Source organism: Centropristis striata, chromosome 22 (genome assembly GCF_030273125.1).
Source record: "Centropristis striata isolate RG_2023a ecotype Rhode Island chromosome 22, C.striata_1.0, whole genome shotgun sequence".
Taxonomy (NCBI): Eukaryota; Metazoa; Chordata; class Actinopteri; order Perciformes; family Serranidae; genus Centropristis; species Centropristis striata.
In genome coordinates, this window is record NC_081538.1 from 4,871,633 (window position 1) to 4,893,931 (window position 22,299).

At 37.7% G+C, this 22,299-nt stretch overlaps 1 protein-coding gene across 1 annotated transcript in view; it reads left to right on the top strand.

Annotated features, from left to right (window-relative positions):
* The first annotated feature begins 444 nt into the window (after positions 1 to 444).
* cacna2d4a (calcium channel, voltage-dependent, alpha 2/delta subunit 4a) overlaps positions 445 to 22,299 on the top strand; it is a 118,871-nt gene continuing 97,016 nt past the window's right edge. The window contains exons 1-10 of the mRNA XM_059325719.1: positions 445 to 774; positions 2,147 to 2,343; positions 7,982 to 8,063; positions 12,744 to 12,860; positions 13,453 to 13,512; positions 14,206 to 14,368; positions 14,865 to 14,996; positions 16,098 to 16,158; positions 18,515 to 18,665; positions 21,452 to 21,526. Of these exons, the coding sequence (XP_059181702.1) occupies positions 2,168 to 2,343; positions 7,982 to 8,063; positions 12,744 to 12,860; positions 13,453 to 13,512; positions 14,206 to 14,368; positions 14,865 to 14,996; positions 16,098 to 16,158; positions 18,515 to 18,665; positions 21,452 to 21,526 (1,017 nt within the window). The 5' untranslated portion in view covers positions 445 to 774; positions 2,147 to 2,167. The remainder of the gene's footprint in view (positions 775 to 2,146; positions 2,344 to 7,981; positions 8,064 to 12,743; positions 12,861 to 13,452; positions 13,513 to 14,205; positions 14,369 to 14,864; positions 14,997 to 16,097; positions 16,159 to 18,514; positions 18,666 to 21,451; positions 21,527 to 22,299) is intronic.

A 22,299-nucleotide genomic window follows, 5' to 3' on the forward strand; every position in this document is an offset into this window, starting at 1 on the left:
AATTACAACTGGAAAGAAAAGCAGGACTAGAGAGACAGTAGGTCAAAGAGTGTTAGAGAAAAAATAGCGACAAAGAGAGAGAGAGAGATAGTGTTTGTGTTAATGTGTGTGTGTGAGAGAGCGAGAGGGATGGAGGGAGGAGGGGTTTAATCCTGCCTGGATTATGGTATAAACTGGTCCCGGAGAGCAGGAAGAGATACGCTGGAGAGAGAGGAAGTCCCACTATCCCTCCATCCATCACTCAATCCATCTTACTCGTAGCGTAATCGTGTCCCAGTGCTGCATGCTTTTGGTTTGGATCCACCAGAGAGGAATCATTCAGGAAAGGACGGCAGAAAAACATATTTTTTTGGAATATATGTTTTTTTTTCTGTCCTGCTTGGGAATACCTCGCTGTTTGAGGACTGAGTAAAGACAGAAGTTTACCAGGACGACCCCTTTTCTTTTTTTTTTACCGGCATCCTGTAGATCCGAGAGAGGCAGCATGGAGGAGAGAGGGGGATGATGGTAGCAGGTGAAATAGGATTAAGAGGTGAAGAGAGGGAGGTGTAGGAACATGGCGAGGCTCCGTTGTGACTCCTGGTGTGCAGAAGAAGTGACCTTTGACACTGGAGACAAAAGCTTCCGAGACTCTGTCGTGTCCCGCCGGGACAGCCAGCTGAGCTGACATCAAGTCATCATCATCAGACACTTTTTATTTGTCATATTTGAACTTTCTTTCCAGACCCACATGTCTCAAAAGGAAATGGTTTTAAAGCTCGACCACATGACATAGTGAGTAATCTTCACTACCATTCTCTCTATAATGATTTGGGGAAGTATTTTAATCTTCCTGCAACCCACTTTAGGGCTCCAGATTGTCTTTTAAATTAGCGTCCCGCAGTTTCTGGACAGCACATGGGATTGTTTCAATCTTTTGGCTCTTAAGTGTTTCCGTTCTTCTCAGAATCATTCTGAGACGCCAAATTGAGTCTTAAATCTGTGACTGCTTTTAGGATGACATGCTTTCTCTGTTCTTGGATGCTGCATGTGAGCTTTCCAGATCCTGTCACAGATTCTCCACATGTCACTATGGATCCTTGTATATTTTAGACTCCTCAGTTACAGAGTCTTCCTCTCTTCAAGACTCTGGAGAGTTTTGAATTGTGCCTGAATGTTTTTGAGAAAACTGTGGATTAGATTGGATCATTACACTTTTGTAACTCTAACTTTACCAGGCAATTTGACAAGAAGTGTGTCTTTCATGTCCCTTGTAATTTTAACACTAATCGATGAAATAGATGCACAAAATGCTTCCCAAATTCCAAGTGGCTCTTATCAATATATTAACAATGAATCACATATATGGGTCGCTTCCACTCAACTCTGCAGTTCTGTTCAGCTCTATGGAGCTTTTTAGGCAACGCAAGTTTATTTATATAGCACATTTCAGCAATAAGGCAATTAATAAGTGCTTTAAATCAAACAGTAAAATCATCAAGAAAAAGTGCAAAGCAAGACATTATAAAAAATAATGTTTTTTAAGTAATTATAGAGCCAAGGGAATCTAAATAACAAGAACAAGCTGACATAGAAAGTACAAAAAATACAGACGAGTTACAGTGCAGTGTAAGAGATGAATGATTTTAAGCTTTTTGAAGCAACTTTTGAAAGGGTTTTGTGTCTCTATGTAGTTATTATGCATCACTCTGCAGTTTTGTGTCTCTTTGTGGTTGTTTGTGCCCTTTTGTACTGGTTTTGCATCTTGTTTTAGTTGTTTTGTGTCTCTTTGTTTTTTTATGTCTCTTTGTGGTTGTTTTGCCACGTTTAATAGTCGTTTTGCGTCTATTTGCAATCTCTTTGCAACTGTTTTGCATCTCTTTCGACTTGTTTGGTCTATTTGCAGTTGTCTGTTTCGCTTTGTAGTCACTTCTTGTTTCTTTGTGGTCATTTTGAGTCTCTTCCTAGTTGGTACATAAGTGGCGTATTGTAGGTGCCACTGAGGCCCCTGACACTTTGGACCCCTGTTTCTGTGCCCATTTAGTAATCCACCCATGCCCACCCAGGACCAAACAATTCCCTCTTTTTGTGTTTGCACTTTGACCTGAACACTCTGAACAATCTCGCTTTGCGCTGTCCTAATGCCATCTTTTTCTCTTGTGGCCAGCGTGCAGCCTTTGCTGGACTGATGCAGATCACGGCAGCTGCAGGGATGAACCGCTGGAGCTGGGGAAGCACTGGGAATGTCAGTAAATCGGACAGAAGTGGGCCGCGCAGAGGGAGGCTGATGATGCTGCTGTGGATTATCCTCTCCAGCTCGCTGTGCCTGATGGTGGACGGCCAGATGAAGCTCTCACCAGAAACGTGAGTACAGTTGTACTAGAAAACCCGGACAATGACTTTTTACCTCCAGGGTGTGAACCATCAGGAGGAACCATTTCAGTCAGATCGAGGTCTGATCAATGTAAAAGCTGTATGTACAAACTGTGTAGGTTTTGCACATTTCATCTGCTTAAAACATTAATTTTTAGACGTCATTTATTCCAAGTATCTTTGCTTGATTAAATTGAATTGAACCTTTTCACATTTGATTTATTAACCATCTAATTTGATGCGGTATACTATACACAGCAAAATCAGGAGTGTTAATTCAACTCACAGAGTGTTAAATTTAACACTTTTTCTGAGTTTATATAGTTCTCACGGATTCTGAGTTAAAATTACACTTTAAAAAGTGTTAATATTTTAACTCTTTAATTGTGTTAAATATTTGACACCCTTGGTGTTGTTTTATGACACCACATAGGTGCACTTTTAACTCCAAATTGTGTGTTAATTAGAGTGTTAATTTTTAACATACATCGTGTTATTTACACATTAAAGTGTATTTTCAACGCTAAAATTGTGTTATTCTCTTTTACTGTGAGTGTTAATTTTTAACATTCATTGTGTTACTTTGACACATTAAAGTGTATTTTTTAACCCTAAAATCATGTTATTTCCTTTCACTAATGTGATAATTAACATTCATTGTTTTGTTTTACGATACATTAAAAGAGCATTCTGTCTTTAGCCGAACATACAAGTCACAAAATCTGAAAATCAACTCCAACTGAAGTGAATCTAACTCAGGTGTCAAGTGTTAACATGTAACTTGCTTGTGTTAAAGTGTTAAAACAACTCCAAAATCAACACCCACTAACTCAAAATTATTAACACTGAAAAAACAACACTACAGATTTTGCTGTGTATGTGCATCCTCACTTACATCGACACACAATGTGTTACCAACCAGCTGTAAATACAAGTCAGATGACCACTAACCGTGTGCTTTATTAAGACATTACATCAACAATTGTAGCAGGTCATCTCCTGGCAGCTTTACATGCAACGTTGTGCTTTTAGAAGTCACACGTGAGACGGATGAGTCAATTGTGTTCTTTCCATTTTGGCCGATGACTCCACACAGATACATATGGACCATATGGGCACCTGAGGGGTGGGGGTGTGACTGAGTGCCAAACGATCCTACAGGCTCTCTACACTTACAGCCAAATACGCTGAAGATGACTTGGAAATGTGGCTATTCACAGATATTAATAAAAAAAAAACAGAGTAAAAAAAGAAATGGTGGTGATTCTATTTCTATTTATAGTTTGCTTAACCACACCTTTTTTATATTTAACCCATAAGAACCCATGGTGACACGCGTGTAACAAACCCTTTAAATCTTCTATAATCTCCCATATTCAGCTTTATGCTTCACCTTAGCTCATTAAATCCATAAGAGACACATACTGTGTGACTGGGAACAGAAATGTGTAAAAGTAGCTCATTTTAAAAAGCATTTTCTTTTACGAGGCTAAGTTTAAACCAATTTAACAATTCCAATCCGTTCATAGTTTGTCCTGTGTTGCATTTAACTTGTTCTGACCATATTTCCTGAACAAATTAAAGTCACAATTTTGATATATGTTGTGGAGATGCAAAATAAAAAGGCAAATTTGTGTCTCTGTAAGCAGAAAATGTGTCTAGTTTTTTTCTATTTTAAAATAAAAAATATCATAAACATAAATACCATAAACGCCCATTGTAACGTATATGTCACATCACAGATCTTTGCCATTTAGGGGTAGTATTTTTTTTTTTAAAACATAAAAAAATGTGTTCTATGTGGTCCACATATAGCACACATCCTTTAAGGATAACTGGGACTGGGTTGTGCATTTTGTCATAGTAAATTGGGGCATTTATAATAAATAACACACGTATACTTATTAAAGTCCCCCTCCACTCAGGAATGCGTTTTTCTTTTTTAAATGCCTGAGCTACTGCTTTGTATCTGTGCAAAGTGTGTCACTAAAGAGGTGTTTTCACATTAATTTAAAGGCAGAGATGTTTGTGTGCTTCACTATCATCTGAGATTCAAATGTTAGGTACATCGCTACTTTAAAAAGCCAATCAAAAGCCAGAAAGAAACCTGAAACCTCCAGCACAGAGGAGACAAAGAGTGAAATCACACTGTGGAATCTTAGCAGAAGTTCTTGTACGTTTCGCAATCATGACACTATATCAGCCATGGACAGTTAAGGAGGAAGAAACACAGTAATACAAAGATGCAAACTACATTTACTGTTTTGATATGTCTGCCAGTTGCTGATCCTGGTAAAAGATTTGCAACATCAAATAATGGCGATAACAAGAAACTAAAACGGTTTGAGAAATTCATTCACATTTTTCACCATTTATACAGTCCTGTTGATTTGGATGTATTTGCAACTTCTTTCTACCTTGATATTATCAACCCTCTTCTGTGTCCTTGTTTATGTGAACTGTGATATGAATTCCTAAAACCATATCTCTTATAAATAGCATGTTCTACCTGGAATAAGTGATTGGTTTCACTGTGAGAAAAGACTTTGTTAAACAGTGTTAAACAGAAATGATTCACTCCCCATTACGAAGATAGCTTGTACACAAGGGACTCACAATAACTCATAATGCCTAATGTGTTTTATTTTCACACCAATGATACCTTTGTAAGATAGGTGGTCAGTTTTTTTTTCCACTTTTTCTTTTGGGAATGAAACGCTGCGTTTGTTTGTTCTCCAGAAGCCAGACGATGCTCTTTTCCCTGAACAGCTTTCAAACCTCCTGCTGACTAAAAACACAAACAGATCGATACAGTGCTGTCAGTCCACAATAGCCTATTAACTGTGTGTGTGTGTGTGTGTGTGTGTGTGTGTGTTAGAAGTGGAAGGGGTTGAGAGGGACAGAGACTCAGAGAGACACAGAAATACAAAGCATTTTGTTTCTGGCTGTTAATATCTGATTTTCTACGTGAACATGCACAATGTAATAGCTTCTGATTGGAGACTAGTTCATTTCATAAAGGCAATGATTGATTGTACAGTTTCAGTACATACTGTATTTTGTATATGTGTGAGTTTTGGACTTAGAGGTCAGAGAGTGTGTGGCTGTCACTAGACAGGCTGGTGTGACGAGATAGACTAAAGCTGCAGGGACAGCAGAGTTCAGCAGGCCAACACAGGTCACTGAGCCCAAAGTGCTTCACTCTGCCTGGGGAGGATTTGGCAGCAGGGCCCCTCTGGCCCTGGAAGTCAGCGGGCTATGACTGGAACATTTCAGGCCAAGGAGGTCAATTCTTTAACCTCGGAGGGAACGTTGCTCTGCTGCCAGGAAGAAAACGGATAACTGTCAATAAGACATCAACAGCAATGGCACATTTAAGCAGCAACTTCAGAGATGGGCATAATTTCCTGACTGTGTAACACCCTAGATATCCCCATAAAGGGCTGTGAATGAGATTTTATCATTTCACTCTGAGCACTTGCTACCTTTTGACCCTTTCAGGTACCATAGAGAGTTATTCACTGCATTGTATTTGGTCCTTATTTGACCCAAGTTTGGCCTGCTTAAGTTTCTGTTCTCAATGGATTCTTTTGAAGTAGACTTGTATGAGTATATAACCTACATTAGATGTGTCACTCCCAGTTTGAAAAAGCAGCCAAAGAGCTGCTTCTCCAAATTGTTCCAACAAGGAACAAAGCCATGGACTGCGTAAAAATCAACATCAGTTTCAGTTTACACTATATTTACAATATTTGTACTGCTTTACCTTGCCATCTGTTGGACGGGGAAGCTGTTTGCTGTAATCTTTTCTTAAAAATACAGCAGTTTTACTTCACAGAACATGGGAGTTGAGTCTATTACTGCATCAAGCAGTTAGTTAGTTTGTTGTTGTGGTGGACTGAGAGCTCTGGTGTTCTCCAAGGGAAAATTACTGCTTTTGTCAAAGGAGTGGCTTTGATAAGATACGATAATATTTTTTTAGCTGCCCCCATCCACACCAATAGATTGCTTAGCTTCTGTGTCAGTCCTCCTACCTGCTTCCTCAAATTGGGGCTGTGTCGACTGTCATCTAATACACTGACTATGGACAAGCACCTCATACAACCCCACTCAACAAGATCTGAACTATCCCTTTAATCCGACCTTGCATGGCCTGTACAGTGCTAGCCACAGCATACTGTTGTAGAAAATCTTTAAAAAAGGGACCTAGAGTTCCCATGTTTATTTAGAAAAACACATCTTCCAAATTAATTTCTGTAGATGTTGCTAATGGATATCTCCATTAGAGGGGGGATTATGTTGTGAATTAATTTGAAGATGTATTAAAATATCTGACATATAGCAGTTTAAATATGCATCAAACATGTTTTGATAAACACACAGAATGACACACGAACCTGCAAAATAAAAAGGGACACAGGATGTTGTCTCGCTCAGAGTTGTTCTACCATTTGGACTTGTCTGTCACCTTTGGCATTTTGTATCTGTTTTTGATACTTGCAAAATAAATCCCGCACAAGGCTGTAATTCGAATCTATTTGGTCGTCAAGTGTTTTTCTTTAAAGATTTTTTACAACAGTACAAGCCTAGAGGCCCTACATGGTGTGTGTACAAAGATTTCAATATGCTATTTAACCATCTAATGAATAAATTCCTTATTTATCTGTCAGAACATTTTCTTGATTCTACCTTCACACATTTACATCGATCTGACTCATTTCAAGGCAACAGAGCCTTTGATATCACAGGGCAAAAACTGATCATATTTACAGCACAACACTCCTACCTACATTTCCAAACCTGACATTTGAGAATGAACCCACACTCATATTTGAGAATAAACATATCAACAAGTGAACAAATGATCAGGTAGCCAGTTTTTCAGTAGCGAGGCTGGCTGTGACAACGCTGCCTGCTAACTAGCAGCGAACTGGATGACTCCCCATAGGTTGAGCCATCTGTCACATCCTGTCTACTCTCTAACCGCTATTACCTTTCCTTGGCTGCATTCACATAAAGGATTTGTAGAATTACTGCATGTTATTGCGCACAGAGTAACCCCTTTGACCTGGCAGACCGTCAGCTTTTACTGTCACCTTAGCAGTAATCTGTTTTAATCTCGTATTGTTGAATGCAGGGTAACCTCTTAGCATGATTGGCTGGGTACATTCATGGTCACCTTCAATGCAGAACATCTTATTAGCCTTTATTTCTGAGGCAAGGTACAAGTGGAAAAATTTGGTCAGAAGGACTTGCCTTTTACTTTAGCTTTCATTTAAGAAATGTGTTCCACTTGAGGCAAGTCTGATACTTTACTGCTTCTGGCAGTAAATTAAGTTAAAATATGACTTCATCAACAATTGTGTCGAATCTAAAACAAAACGGACTATTAGTAATGTTTATTGCATTGCATTTTAACTTGTATCTGAATTAGCACAGCACCTGCATGGAATTAATCCTTTTTTTGGCCAAAATGTTAGTAATTACATTTTTATAAAGGGGTTTTAAAGTTTGAAATCATTTAGTTTTTACTTGTTATTACATAATAATACAGTATACATTAAAGCCTGCATTGTCTTTTCATTTATGTTAATAACAGCTTTAATTTTATGTCACTCTCTGTATCCAGGGTTCAGCAGTGGGCCGTGTCCTTTGGCAAAGAGATAGCTGCCATGTCCGCCAGATACTCTGGAGCTAAACTGCTACAGAAGGTGAGAGATGACACACTGAAGCGTATGCTCGTATTCACAAATACAGACACACACAAATACATACACATGGTGTTAAAGTACACAGAATAGCTGCAGACTCACATATATACTCTATATAAGCAAAATTGTTTTCCAAGGCAGCTTAATTCCATTAGTTTTAAATGTGAATTTAGATAATTTCACATTTCAGACGAATCAGTGATGTTGAGGGGGAGGTGGTTGTGGTGGTGGGGATTAAATCCCTTTGATTGATTATCCTGAACATCCAGTTTATGGCCATACCAGAGGAGGCACATACATATGTGAAAGGAGGTTGACTTCCCAGTCTCAGTTTAGTACCAGCTATCAAAAGTTACCAGTGATGAAAGCAGTATTCAGATCTCTTACTTTTACCTTACTAAATTGTTTTATATATTCTAAATATATTATTGTATTATAATTATTGATGCATTTATATTAGCAGCATTTTAATTTTCTTAAGGTAGGGCTCATTTTAACTACTTAATGTATTGTTATGAGATTTGATTTACATAAAATGTTGCATCACTTTAAATTTATCATGTTTTTTAATGTTAAATCTCAACCTAAAAAGTAACTAATTTGTTGGCTAAATGTAGTGGATTTAAGAGTACAATTTGTAGTGGAGTAGAAGTATAAAATTACATAAAATGAAAATACTGAAGTTAAGTGCAAGTACCTCAAAATTGGACCTTGATGGCTGATTGCAGTACTTCGTTGCTGGAAAATAGAAACTACAGAGACAAGGAGTGAAATCTTAAGGCACAAACTTAAATGCAAAGACATAAATACACTTTCCGATAATACAGACAGTTGTATTTAGCACACACAGCATCATCCCATCAGACTGAGACGGGCGGGGTCTGTAACTTCTCCCCCTCCCCTCGGTTCCATCAGCCAATGGGAGCACGGCTGACTGGCACACATTTGCTGTACAACATCTGCACATGGCCCAGAGACCAATGTGATGACACACTTAATTCAAAAGCACATAAATACAATACTTTTTAACTAAGTACTTATAATTAGAATGTTTTACCAATACATAGATAGAATGTCATTCTAATACAGTGTAGGTCATTGAACTGGGTTCAATTTCTGTGAATTGTGTTCATTTTTGTGCAGCTTAGAAGAGGCTATGCTTGTGTTTGTGTGTGTGTGTGTGTGTGTGTGTGTGTGTGTGTGTGTGTGTGTGTGTGTGTGTGTGTGTGTGTGTGTCTTTTAGTAATTAGGATGTGCGGTCTTTCTCTGCATGCCACCCTGTAGAATCCCTAGCAGGCCCATTCACCATCTGCCACACACACAAACACACAAACAAACAAACTGTGTGTTCACAGAGACATGCACCTACTCACTTTATCCCTTTACGTGCCTAAATCTATCTTTATTTTTGTTTAACCATGTGATTTTCATGTCGAAGAGCACAAAACATCCACCAATCTAGCTGCACAAATAACAAATGTCCACAGATTTTTTTTCAGCAGTTGTAGTTTGTTGTTTGTACCTGTATTGCAGAATGGATTAACCTCAAATAACCTCAATGTTTAGTCAGCAGAAAGGAGTTTCTTTTCTTTTTTTTTTTTACAAAGAAACTCAATGTGCTTTATATTTATTTGAAAAAAGAACCATAGAGAAACATCAAGCATATGAGAGGCATTGGTCTAATAATAAAGACTATAATAATAAAAACATTTTTTAAATATATTTTAAAAATAATATTAAAAATATTTACCACTCAAAAGTTTGGGGTCACTTAGAGATGTCCTTATTTTTGAAAGAAAAACACAAAAATAATAGGCATACAGTCTAGACATTGTTAATGTGGTAAATAACTATTAAAGCTGGAAACGACTGATTTTCTTATAAAATATCTATTATATATTGTCAGCCACCATCACTCCTGTGTTCCAGTAGCACATTGTGTTAATCCACGTTTATAATGTTGAAAGGCTGATTGATCATTAAAACACCTGAGCATTATGTTAGCACAGCTAAAACTGTTTTGTGCTAATTTGAGAAGCGATAAAACAATCCTTCCTTAGGCTAGTTGAGTATCTGGAGCTAAAGTTGTTGATTTGTACAGGTTAGAATTATTATTTCTGCCCTTGTCAATGTCTTTACTATATTTTCGATTCATTTTGTAACTAATTTTATCAATAAAACAGACATTTTTCTGGGTGACGCCAAACTTTTGAGCGCTAGTATATATATTTAATACCTACACACTAACACTTACACTGTCCAAAGAAAGCAGGAAAAAATCGATACAGCATAGTATCACAATATTTTGCATGGCAATATTATATAGATTCCTGACCGCCAAGTATCGATATTTAGCGTTCCGATAGCCCCGTGTTTTCCTTGTTCCATAGGCTATAGTGGGCTCACTTTTAGGAGTATACTGGACATACTGGTATCTTATGAAACTAGAAGATTTAAGGAATCTAGAGGCATCATGTGCGTAATTTGTCGAAATAATGCTGCAAAGTTAGCCTATTTTTTTGTTTGTTTTATGGTGATTTTCAAAGTGTTCATTTGACCTCTGACGTCAATGAAAATAGGCTCTCTGGGTTCCCACAAGTCTCCTCTATACATACATGGCTCCCAACCCATACCTCCCAATTCAGAAGTGAGAATTTTCTCTTATTTGACAAAACAATTCTTGATTGAATTAAATTTTATGAACACAAAATGCAGTTAAACAGTTAAATCGCAATATATCTATTTACGTATATATCGCAATACTCACCATATCGCAAAATGCTTAAAATCGCAATAATATCGTTGTCGTATCGTGGGGCCTCTGCTGATTCCCACCTCTACTGACTAACTTGATAAAGCAGCAGCAAAGGTGTATTAGGATTTGCATAGTAGTAACAATAATACCAGTTGCTGTAATAACGGTATCAGCAATAGCAGTATGCATCTAATTAATGTCGGTATATGTCTCCTAGTTGCACACCTTATCGTTTTATTTAGCCAGTGATGTGTAAAAAGCATCCAGAGCTTTAGTTTACTCTGAGCAGCAAGAAGCCATTAATCACCCTCCTCTGTCTAATCGATGGCTTTCTCGTTATCTGGGGAACATTTAGTGACTCTGTCTTCTTGCCTGAGTAAACTGAATAGGATATTGAGAGTTTGAGCTAATGTTGGAAGATAACACAGAAATTGTTGGAGCTTTACTTTTGTTGGAAAGGGCTTTTATGTTTGTTTTTTTTTAGAACTCTTTATCATCCCTTTTCTCATTTCTATCTGTTTGTCTGTCTTATCTGTCTCATTCAGTCATCCGTAATTGAAAATGAATCATCTGTGAAAGTGTAAATAGGATATAACTTTGAATGACAAATGGGTATTAAGTGCTTTTTCCCTTTTTGTTGTTGTCAGAGTGTATGTTTAGGTCAATGGGGTATCAAAAATGGTAACTGACTTACTGAAGGGCCTTTCCCCACATCCACAACTGGGAATTTCCCATTGACGAGCCTATTTTCTCGACAAGCTTTGATAACCAGTGTCACATTAATAAGGGAGGGTAATTATTTCACTGGAGGTAATAGAAAACACCAAAACAAACATTTCCTGGAAACCTGTCATCTGTTATCACGACTGATGCTTTTATCATTAGTGCCTTAGATTAGATTAGATTAGATTCAACTTTATTGTCATTGAACAGAGTACAAGTACTAGGACAACGAAATGTAGTTTAGCATCTAACCAGAAGTGCAGAGTAGTAAAGTGCAAGGTATTTACATATGAACACAGTATAAATATAGTGCAGGTATGAATTGAATATGCTATAGGATATATACAGTGAATGAATACGTTATATAAATATATACAGTAAAGAATGTACAGTAAAGCAGCAGTGCAGGTAGATGAATGGATGGTAATAAATAGTCATAAATAGTCAAAAACATTAGTTAAAGTTAGATGGGGGCAGTTAAATAAACCTGTTAGTCCACAAGTAACAACAGCAATGGATCCCTTAAATTACATTTATATATTCCATGGCTTTGTGGAACACTTGATTCTGATTATAACATTAATCTATGGTCTGTTTTTTAATAGCAGAATAGCAGACCTTTGTTATTGATGCAGGTCAGAATTTGCAGAATCATTAGAAAATTATTGGAAATCAATAAAAATCATTTTTAAATCAATATTTGCATAAAATATAGACTTCTCTAGTAAGTAGCTGTGTAATAAATGGAACAGGATGATGCAGGACCGCGACATGAAGCTGATGCTTTAATTCAATAGTTGCGTGAGAAACCCCACCAGCCACTAGAAGCCAGAAAAATGCATTAGAACAAGCACAGATGTCAGTCAGGAGGCGCAGTGTGCAGTAGATGGCTTTCTTGTGGCATCACTCTGTCATATTGCAGATTAAAGAGGGGGTTTGGGGAGGGGTCGGAGTCAGGGCTTGGCCCCCATCTGGACTGTAAATATGTGTGTGCGTGTGTATTATTGTATAATACCAGGATTTGTCTTTCATTGTTGCCTCTTCCATTGTGTAATTGAAAAAGATATTGTACATTACCTCTAAATGGGTGAGAGTTACAATGAAGGCAATATATTATAATGCTTGGTCTTTTACGCCTTTTGTTTTATTGATTTAAGGAGCTCTCATGCCCTGTATATAATCCAATTGTGTCTGTTTTGAAGAAATACAAGGATATCGAGGGTGTGGTGAAAATAGAGGAGGTGGACGGAGAGGAGCTTGTCAAAAATTTTGCTGAGGAGATGGAGGAGATGCTTGGGAGGAAGATGAAATCTGTGAAGGTAATACTGATTTACTCTGTGAAAGCAAACACACACTTAATGGCAATGAATTTGACAAGAGCTCTTCTGGAACATGACCTTGTTTCCCATTCACGCCCATAACTGAAATTAAGAATTTCAAACCTTTTAGCTGAAAAAATGTTTTGTCTTATCTTGCCTTTTTTAGTCTATGGGCACATGGGGCTACTGCTTTTTCTATATATTCATGATATTTTAGGAAAGAACTGTATCCCAGGTACTACATAGAGCACAATCATGTATTTGGTATCTATGAACTCATAACAAGTTGAATATTAAACATATGCACACATAACTGCAAAAACATTACATGCAGCACAAAGCATTTTTGAAAGAACTTGCCTTAAATTGAGGAAAAAGGGATTTAAAATGATTTTTCAAGAGATCTGAAAATGTAAGTACTGTTAGATACTTGCCAAAAGTATGTCAATAGATGCTAAAGACTATAATATTTATACTAAATATATACCTTGGGCACAGCAAGATTGTCAAATGAAAAATTGTTGCAGGTTTAGTCTGTGTCAGCTTGGATGATATTTGAGTGTATTGCTAACGTGCTGTATTTTTATTACAGAAGTTAGCAGAAGCAGCAGAGGATGCTGACCTTTACCACGAGTACAATGAAACACTGGAGGTATGTGACAATATGCCACTCCTAAATGACAATTTTAAAAATTAAATACTCACCCCGTGTTACCTTTAGTTCTTGAAGAAAAAGTTACTTTTCTTATATGCCTCAACGGTGAAGGAAGAATCTAAAAACGGAGAAGGAAATTAAGTAAATGGGGGCCAGCAAGACTATGTTAAAACCTCCATTTACAAACTGGCACAGAACTTGTGCTATATAATCCAAGTCTCATTTATCCAGTCATATGCTCAAGGTAATCCCATGCATTTATGCAATTAATTTACTTTTCAAAACACATAACACATAAACTGTCTTACGCTTATGCAGATGTGTTCGGGAAAAAATCAGCATACAACTTTAGAAATTAGACTTGTATTATACAGCGTGAGTTGTGTGACAGTTTGTAAACGGATGTTTTTATTATAATTTTGCTGTTGTTAAAAACAACACAAGATTTTTTGAATTTCATCACCATGGAGGCATGCTCAAAACTATGTATGTTCATGACTACTACTATCCTCATCAGTCTATATATAGTCTATAGAACTATATTCAATATTTTCTGATTGTGTAACATATTTGTCTACTTTTACGTCATTCACAATACATAAGCATACAGGACCTTTATTCATGGCAAATATGTTAACATGTATACATGAAATAACCTATTAGCTCATCATCTTTTACTGTTCTCTCTAGTTTGAATACTTCAACTCCATGCTCATCAACAAGTACGACGAGGATGGGAATCCATTGTCTCTGGGAGGAGAATTCACTCTGGAGGCAAATGAACACTTTAATAAGCTGCCAGTCAACACACAACTGAGCAACATACAAGTCCCTACTAATGTTTACAACAGAGGTACAGAAGCACAAACACACCCACAAACACACACACACACACACACACACACAATTTTGAGATACTTGTACTTTACTTGAGTATTACCATTTTATGTAACTTTACACTTTTACTCCATTATATTTAGCTGACAGCTTTAGTTACTTTTCAGGTTGAGATTTAACGTCATTCTTTTTTTTAATTAAACCTCTTATAATAATAAGAAATAATAAAATAGTTAAAACTAGCCCTACCCTGAACAAATAAAATAAAATGCTGTTTACATAAATGCATCAGTAATAATACTATATAAGTGCAGGACCATTTACCTTTACTTAAGTAAGTTTTGAGTGCAGGACTTTAACTATATTTGAGTAATTTCAAAGTGTGGTATTACTATTATTATTATTATTATTTTTATTATTATTATTAATATTATTACTGAATCATTTTCCACCACTGATACATCTGACTGCCAGTCAAATTTTAATTTATTTATTTCCCTCTTTTTCTGTAGATACAGATATTGTGAATGGAGCCTACATGTCTGAGGCTCTGAACGACGTGTTCATTGATAACTTCCAGAAAGATCCAACTCTCACCTGGCAGTACTTTGGCAGCGCTTCAGGCTTCTTCAGGCTGTACCCAGGTGTGTGTACGTCCTACATTTAGGACACCAAGCATGGTTCCTGCTAATATTGCTTGTACTGAAGGAAAACATGAGGAAAATGTTCAGTAAGGAAATACATATCATATACACTACCAGTCAAAAGTTTGGACACACCTTCTCATTCAGTAGTTTTTATTTATTTATTTATCTTTTTAAATTAATTTTCAACATAGTAGATTAACATTAAAAAAAAATCTGAACGATGATGGAACACATATTGAATCATATAGTAAACAAAAACGTGTCAAACAAACCAGAATATGTTTTATATTTAAGATTCTTCACAGTAGCCTCCTTATACTTTGGTGGTCTGAAAACCATCCAGGTGAGCAGCTCATGATTCTGACAGAATCTGAGAGAGAATAACATAAGTGTGCAAAGCTGTCATCAAAGCAAAAGGTGGATACTGTGAAGTATCTAAAATATAAAACATATTCTGGTTTGTTTAACACTTATTTTTTACTACATAATTCTGTGTGTGTTCTTTCATAGTTTTGACGTTTTCAGTATTAATCTTAAATGTTGAAAATAATAATAAATAAATAAATAACACTGAATGAGAAGGTGTGTCCTAACTCAAATGGTACTGTACTTCTATATAGTCTGCCTCCTTTTTGCAACCAGTGGAGTCGCCCCTGCTGGCCATGATGAGGAATGCAGGTTTAAGGCACTTCCACATTGGCTTCACTGTTCAGGCCCCTCAGTTGGCACACTGACAACATGAAGAGAGCTGCAGATAAACATTCAGCTACACAAGCCAAACAGTATACTTACACAGCAACTGATGATGCAGGAAGCTGTCTGTCAAACATGATGACTCAGTCTCGCTTCAATATGGCTGCTGATGAGTTCTCTCCTGTGTGTGTGTGTGTGTGAGAGAGAGAGAGTAATTAGCAGAGGATTTGTGACACAGCTTGTTTTACTCACCTGCTCCCTCATCCATCTCTCCCTCATTTGACAATCTGTCACTATCCATCCATGCATCCATTTGTTCATCCGTCCACCCAACCAGGCAGCCAAGTAGCAGTTGTGAGTGTCTGCCTTTGCTAAATCTATCCATCTTTTTTCTTCTGTCTCTAGGGATCCAATGGATTCCAGATGAAAATGGTGTGGTCACCTTCGACTGCAGAAACAGAAACTGGTAAGGCTGTATTTCAGTTCTCCTTCTGTATGATGCCTCTAGGACAGCTCTCTGTATAAGTACATGATGATGCTTCTCTGATAAATGGCAGAAGAACCAGAACAACTCAGCTCAACCTTAAGCCTTAACCAACCCCAGTTATTATGACGTTCCAAGCCAACAGCCGTTGGTCACCATTAGTGTCTGTGGCTGACCATCACCTTTAATTTTTCTCATTGTGTCTGGTTAGTTGGCAGCTGCAGTCTGCTCATATTAGCAACTATTTGGCCAATTGAACATCAGTTGCAGAGGCTGTCAGTGAGAGAAAGCTTTCAGACTCGTTGTTCAGCCTCCTGAATCAGAATCTTTACCCACTAGGTGAAATTTCTCCTTATTTTTTCGCCTCTAAGTGCAACTTTTAAATGTTAGTTCAATGTGCCATATTGAGAAAAGTGAGAATTCAATGTTTTTTAAACTTATTATAAAGATGTCTGTAGGTGCTTTATAAGTACATGGTTGCCCATAAAGTTGGAATAATTTTGTTTTCAGACACAATCCTCTCTTAACTGTGGTTTAATTTTCATTATAATATGTTTGGAAGAGATTGATTAATACAGTTTTGAGAAGATGTACACTTTATGGAAAGAGGTAAAAAAGTTTAATTCCAACATTATGAGCAACCATGTACTTTGAAAGTATCAAAATGCTCAATCCATGGGAGATGCACACACACAGCATTCAGAATTGGTGCCTTTCAACAAGCCTTTAGGACTTACGTGAGGTTGTGATGTCACAACTATACTATGCATAGGTGGAAAATGCTGCTACATTGCACAGCCATTCTCTGGCTGTAATTATGTTGCAGTTAGCACACATGTGGAAGACCTGCAAACACTGAACAATCAGAGCAGGCAAGGCTTTTTGTAAGTGGGACTTAAAGAGACAGGGCGGCTGTGACTATGTTGGTAGAGCGGTCATAAGGTAGGTGGGTCGATCCCTGACCAAGGCAGCCTACATGTCGAAGTATCCTTGGGCAAGACACTGAACCCCAGATTGCTCCCGATAACTGTGTTCATTGGTGTATGAATGAATTCCTGATGTGCTCAGGTGGCATGGTTTAGGGTAGCCTCTGCCACCAGTGTGAATGTGTGTGTGTATGGGTGAATGAGTGCAGTTTGTAGTGTAAAGTGTTTGAGTGGTAGCAAAGACTAGAAAACCGCTATATAAGTGCAGTCCATTTGCAGTCCATTTATAGCTGCAAAAATTGAGTTGTTTTTTTTTTAAACAGGGCGGATAAAGATATAATGATACAGAATATGAAACAATAATGTATTTTTCGAACATTTAAAGGGTATAATAGTCACCAGAAACAAGCATGAACCTGAAAATCAGCTGATGTGTTGACCCGAAAGCATTTTACCAGCCAGCTTTAGTCTGTGTCACCATGGTTCACCCCTGCCAAAAGAATACATTTTATTGGTTATGATCCATTACATATCAAAAATTATCATAAAAATACAGGCATTTGATCTGGCCAGAGGTCAGCAGCTGACCTACAAAGCAAAAAGGCAGTAACTGCATGTTTGGTCAAAAATGAGTTATTATCATTTTCATGACTTTCAAGGCATCCTTTGTTATGTGACAAAACATCTTATCTCAAATGTGTGTCGTTTTGGAGAAAAATGGTAGTCGTTTGTACAGTAACTAAACGGCTGGATTACAGGATAACTTTAAAGTCATTTTTCTCAGTTCTGCACTCTGCGTAGTTACTGCCTTTTTGCTTTGTAGGGCAGAGCTGCTCTGTTGTGACCAAAAGAATCAGCTGTTCTCTTGAACGCTGAAAGAAGCTTATAGCTTCCCTGAAGAGCTCCTACTGTGGGTGCAACAAGAGGCCTTTTGACTCATTATAGCAGGAAAAGCACAGGTGTTAGTAAAAACATTAAGATGGCTCTGTTATATTAATCTGTCCCAGTAACCATGACAATGAATCTCCTGCGACATGTCAAGATGTCTTTTCTGTTAGGGTCCATCAAGAAGAATAAAGTTGGATCCCCATCTGCTCCCAGGAACTCATGTTCCAGGGACTGAACCTGGTCCTCTGACAGAACATACTGTTTCCTGGAAGGTTTCTAACCTCAACTACTGTAGAGGAAATCTTATCATTGTTAATGAGCTTGGAAAATCTGGGGGATGATGATAAGGAGATGAAGGGAAGCATGGATGGAAAAACAGGAACAAATAAAAGGATAAGGCTTACACTTTGCCCGTTCTGTCTGTCTGCTAGACTTCTGGTCTGTTCAAGCCTGAGTGCTTTTTGGTTGACAATATAATAAAGATAAAGTCTCTACCTAAGCTCTCTCTCTATCTCTCTTTCTAGGTATATCCAAGCAGCCACGTCTCCTAAAGATGTGGTAATTGTGGTGGATGTCAGTGGCAGTATGAAGGGACTCAGACTGACCATAGCCAAACACACCATAAATACAATCCTGGATACACTGGGAGAGAATGACTTTGTTAACATCATAGCTGTAAGTACACACATACACACACACACACACACACACACACACACACACTATTACACAAAACACAGTCACACATGAGCAGTTTAAGAGGCCGACAGTGTTTAAGACCTGATGAGCGTGACGGTGAGATTAGCACACAGACAAGCTAATACACAGGTACAGTCCAAAGACCGGAGAGAATACACGGAAACACACATCAAACATTCAGTTCACAGCAGGCGTTTACTTTCAGCAACATCAAAGCTTCAAAATTAATTTTGTTTTCCGTTTTTCAGGATTTTGGCTGCGTGAAGCCCTACAGCTACAAACAGTGTAATAAGCATGGTTTATCCTGGTATTACTGTGTGTGTAATCATACGCCTCTTGCAAATCCGCTGCCCTTAAGCTCTTTTTACACAGAATTTAAAGCTACACTCATTCCAATGGAGTGACCACGCAACAAAATCAGTGCTAGAGTTTTATTTCAAAATGAAATATACTCAGTCGGGAAAAGGGTTTAAATCCCACTTTCTTGTAAGCATGGAAGCCCATTGGAAAATGTGTTAAAATCATAGTGTAAATTTGAAAATGAAAATGTAATTCAGCAACATTATTACATTTTCGGCAAATAGTATGAATTTTGTAGTATGAAGTTTGAAGTACATTTGAAGTTTGTGTTCTTATGTGCAATTGTAACATAATTATTGGCCAATATACATCAGTCTTTTTAAGTCTGAATATACTTTTTTTGTCTTTTTTCCAAACATTTTTGAAAATTTACTTTAATATTCCTTGCATATATAGAAATCTAGGGTCCATTGTTTGTTTTGCATTTTTATTGTCCAATTTGATTTGACACAATTTAATTGACATTTTAATATTATTCACTACAGTGTGCAGTGAGGTACAGTTAAAAAAAGTCAAACAGCTTTCCATTATCATAGAATTATTATAGAAAAGCTATACAGTGTAGAAAAGTGAAAATGGAAGTTAAATTATTGCATTTTTATTCATATTTTTGCTCAAAAAACACTACATACATGGAAATTAGAATGTCATTGTGGAATTACAATTTTATTTTCAAATTTACATTACATATTATTTTAATACATTTTCCCCATGGGCCTCTGTAACGTAAGTTGACTAATGCCAGTAAAAAAAAGAAAGAAAAGAAATACCACGTTTATATTCATACACAGCTTCCAGGAAAATAATAACGACAACCAACTTTCCAACATTTCACACTAAAATCCATCAATAATATCAATCAATCAAATCAAATCAAAATTACTTTATTTATCCCGGAGGGGAAATTCAGTTAGTCTGGTAGAATCTCTTGAAGAATGAGACAGCCTGATGGCTGTAGGAGCGAAGGATATTTTGTATCTCTCTGTCCTGCAACGGAGCGAGAGGAGCCGTCCACTGCTGTTTTTTTGGTCCATAAAGGTTTTGTGTAGCGGATGATCTGGGTATTTCAGGATGGCCTGGAACATGTTGACAGGTCATCTCTCCACCACCTCCTCCAGTGTGTCCAACCTGGCTCCAACCACAGAACCAGCTCTTTAGACCAGTCTGTCCAACATCCTTGCATCTCTGTGTGTGATGCTGCCTCCCCAGCAGACTGCAGCATAAAACAACACACGACCACCACAGACTGATAAAACATCTGCAGCATCGCACTACAGATGTCAAGAGATCTGAGCTTCCTTAAGAAAAAGAGGCGGCTCTGCCCCTTTTTGTAGAGAGCGTCAGTGTTTAGGGACCAGTCCAACTTATTATCCATGTATACACCTGCACTGCAAAAAAAGAAAAGTTGGGTGAACTCAAAATTTCAAGGCAACAAACTTTGATAAAATTTTAAGTTGGACTAAATATTTTAAGTTTTGTTTTTGAGTTTGCTCAACTCGATTGCAACGCCACTATGAAATGTCAGCTAATGTTGGGACCACAATTTTGAGTTAGCATTGATACGCTAATGGCTACTCTTGTTGCTGTAACAAGCAGCGCCGCTAGCATCAGTTAGCCGCTAGCATCAGTTTGCCGCTAGCTTTCGCTAAAGACTGAATTTCACAACACAGAAATAAGAGTTAGCAGAATGTTGTCCCTTGTTGTGAACCCCAACTTAAAGATATAAGTAACAACAATTCACCAACTTGTTTTTGAGCAGACAAATGGCTTGTTTTGTTGTGCTAACTTACATTATTGCCCTAAATGTCAGTAATTTATATTTCCAAGTTTTACCAAATTAAATCACTGTTTTAGGCCAAAAAATACAAGTTTCCTTTTTTGCAGTGTAGATACTATATCTTGGCACCACCTCCATGTCCACCCCACAGGTATTCACTGGCTGAAGGGGGGCTTGAACCTGCGGAAATCTCTGATAATTTCCTTAGTCTTTGAGGTGTTCAGGAGGAGATAGTTCTTGTGACTCCAGTCACTGAAGGCTTTTATCAGATCCCTATATTCAGATTCCTGTCCATTCCTGATAGACGCCACAATAGCAGTGTCGTCCGAGTACTTCTGGATGACACTGCTATTGTGGACTCTGGACAGTAAAAAAATAAATGTATGACATGCTTCATATTAATATGGCAGCCCTATAATATTGAAACTTTAAATAGTTTCTGTGTTACAGAATCACACATGACTGATGTAATATAGAGAAGGGATATTGTGATATTCAGTGACTGAGTGATTTATATGAGGGTAGTAAAACTTCAATAACTCCTGTTGTAAAAGATAATCATGTTGACTGTTAATCATGCAGATCATTGATTATATTGTGTTTCATATTTGGTTTCTCCCTCCAGTACAGCGACTATGTTCGCTATGTGGAGCCATGCTTCAAGGGCACACTGGTGCAAGCTGATCTGGATAACAGAGAGGTAACGCACACACACACACACACACACACACACACACACACGCGTGCACACACGCGTGCACACACGGTCAGAGACACAAGCTAGACAGCTAATTAATTCACTTAACCTCTCTAACCTATTAATCATAGGCTGTTATCTCACTAATCCTCTAAAGACATTATGCTGTCATCACATCACAGTTTAAACGTCCCAGTGAATGTGTGTTCTCAGTTCAACCTGTTTGTCGGAGCATTTAGTGATGAAAGCCTCAGAAACGGTTCATGTTCACGTGTGCAGAATAGAGATTCTTCCTCTTTCTTCTACTTTTTTCTTTGTCTTCATTCTCTTTTTCATCTCATCTACAGAAGCCATGACATTTTTCTTCTTTCTCTCTTAACCACTCACTCTCTTTTTTTAATTTACATGTACATACAACACCATTAATATCATTGTTCGCTGCTGCTTTGTTTTCTCTTCCCACTCATCTGTTCTCCTGTTTTTCATATACCAACACCTGCTCAGTCTGCCCAGTCCCTCTGTGTGTGTGTGAGTGAGTGAGTGTGTGTGTGTGCGTGTGTGTGTGTGTGTGTGTGTTATGTGTTGGATGTATGCCCTACTTTCACTCGCCTTCACATCATCGCAGATCAGGTGAGGTCACTGGCTGGCCGCTGACAATTTTAAGTAGGTCACATGACCTTTCAACAAGGGATTTGATTGGTTTAATGCCTAGAGAGGCAGGCTGTAACAGAATGGGCTTACAGATGTTGGCTGACACACTTAAACACTAAGTCATG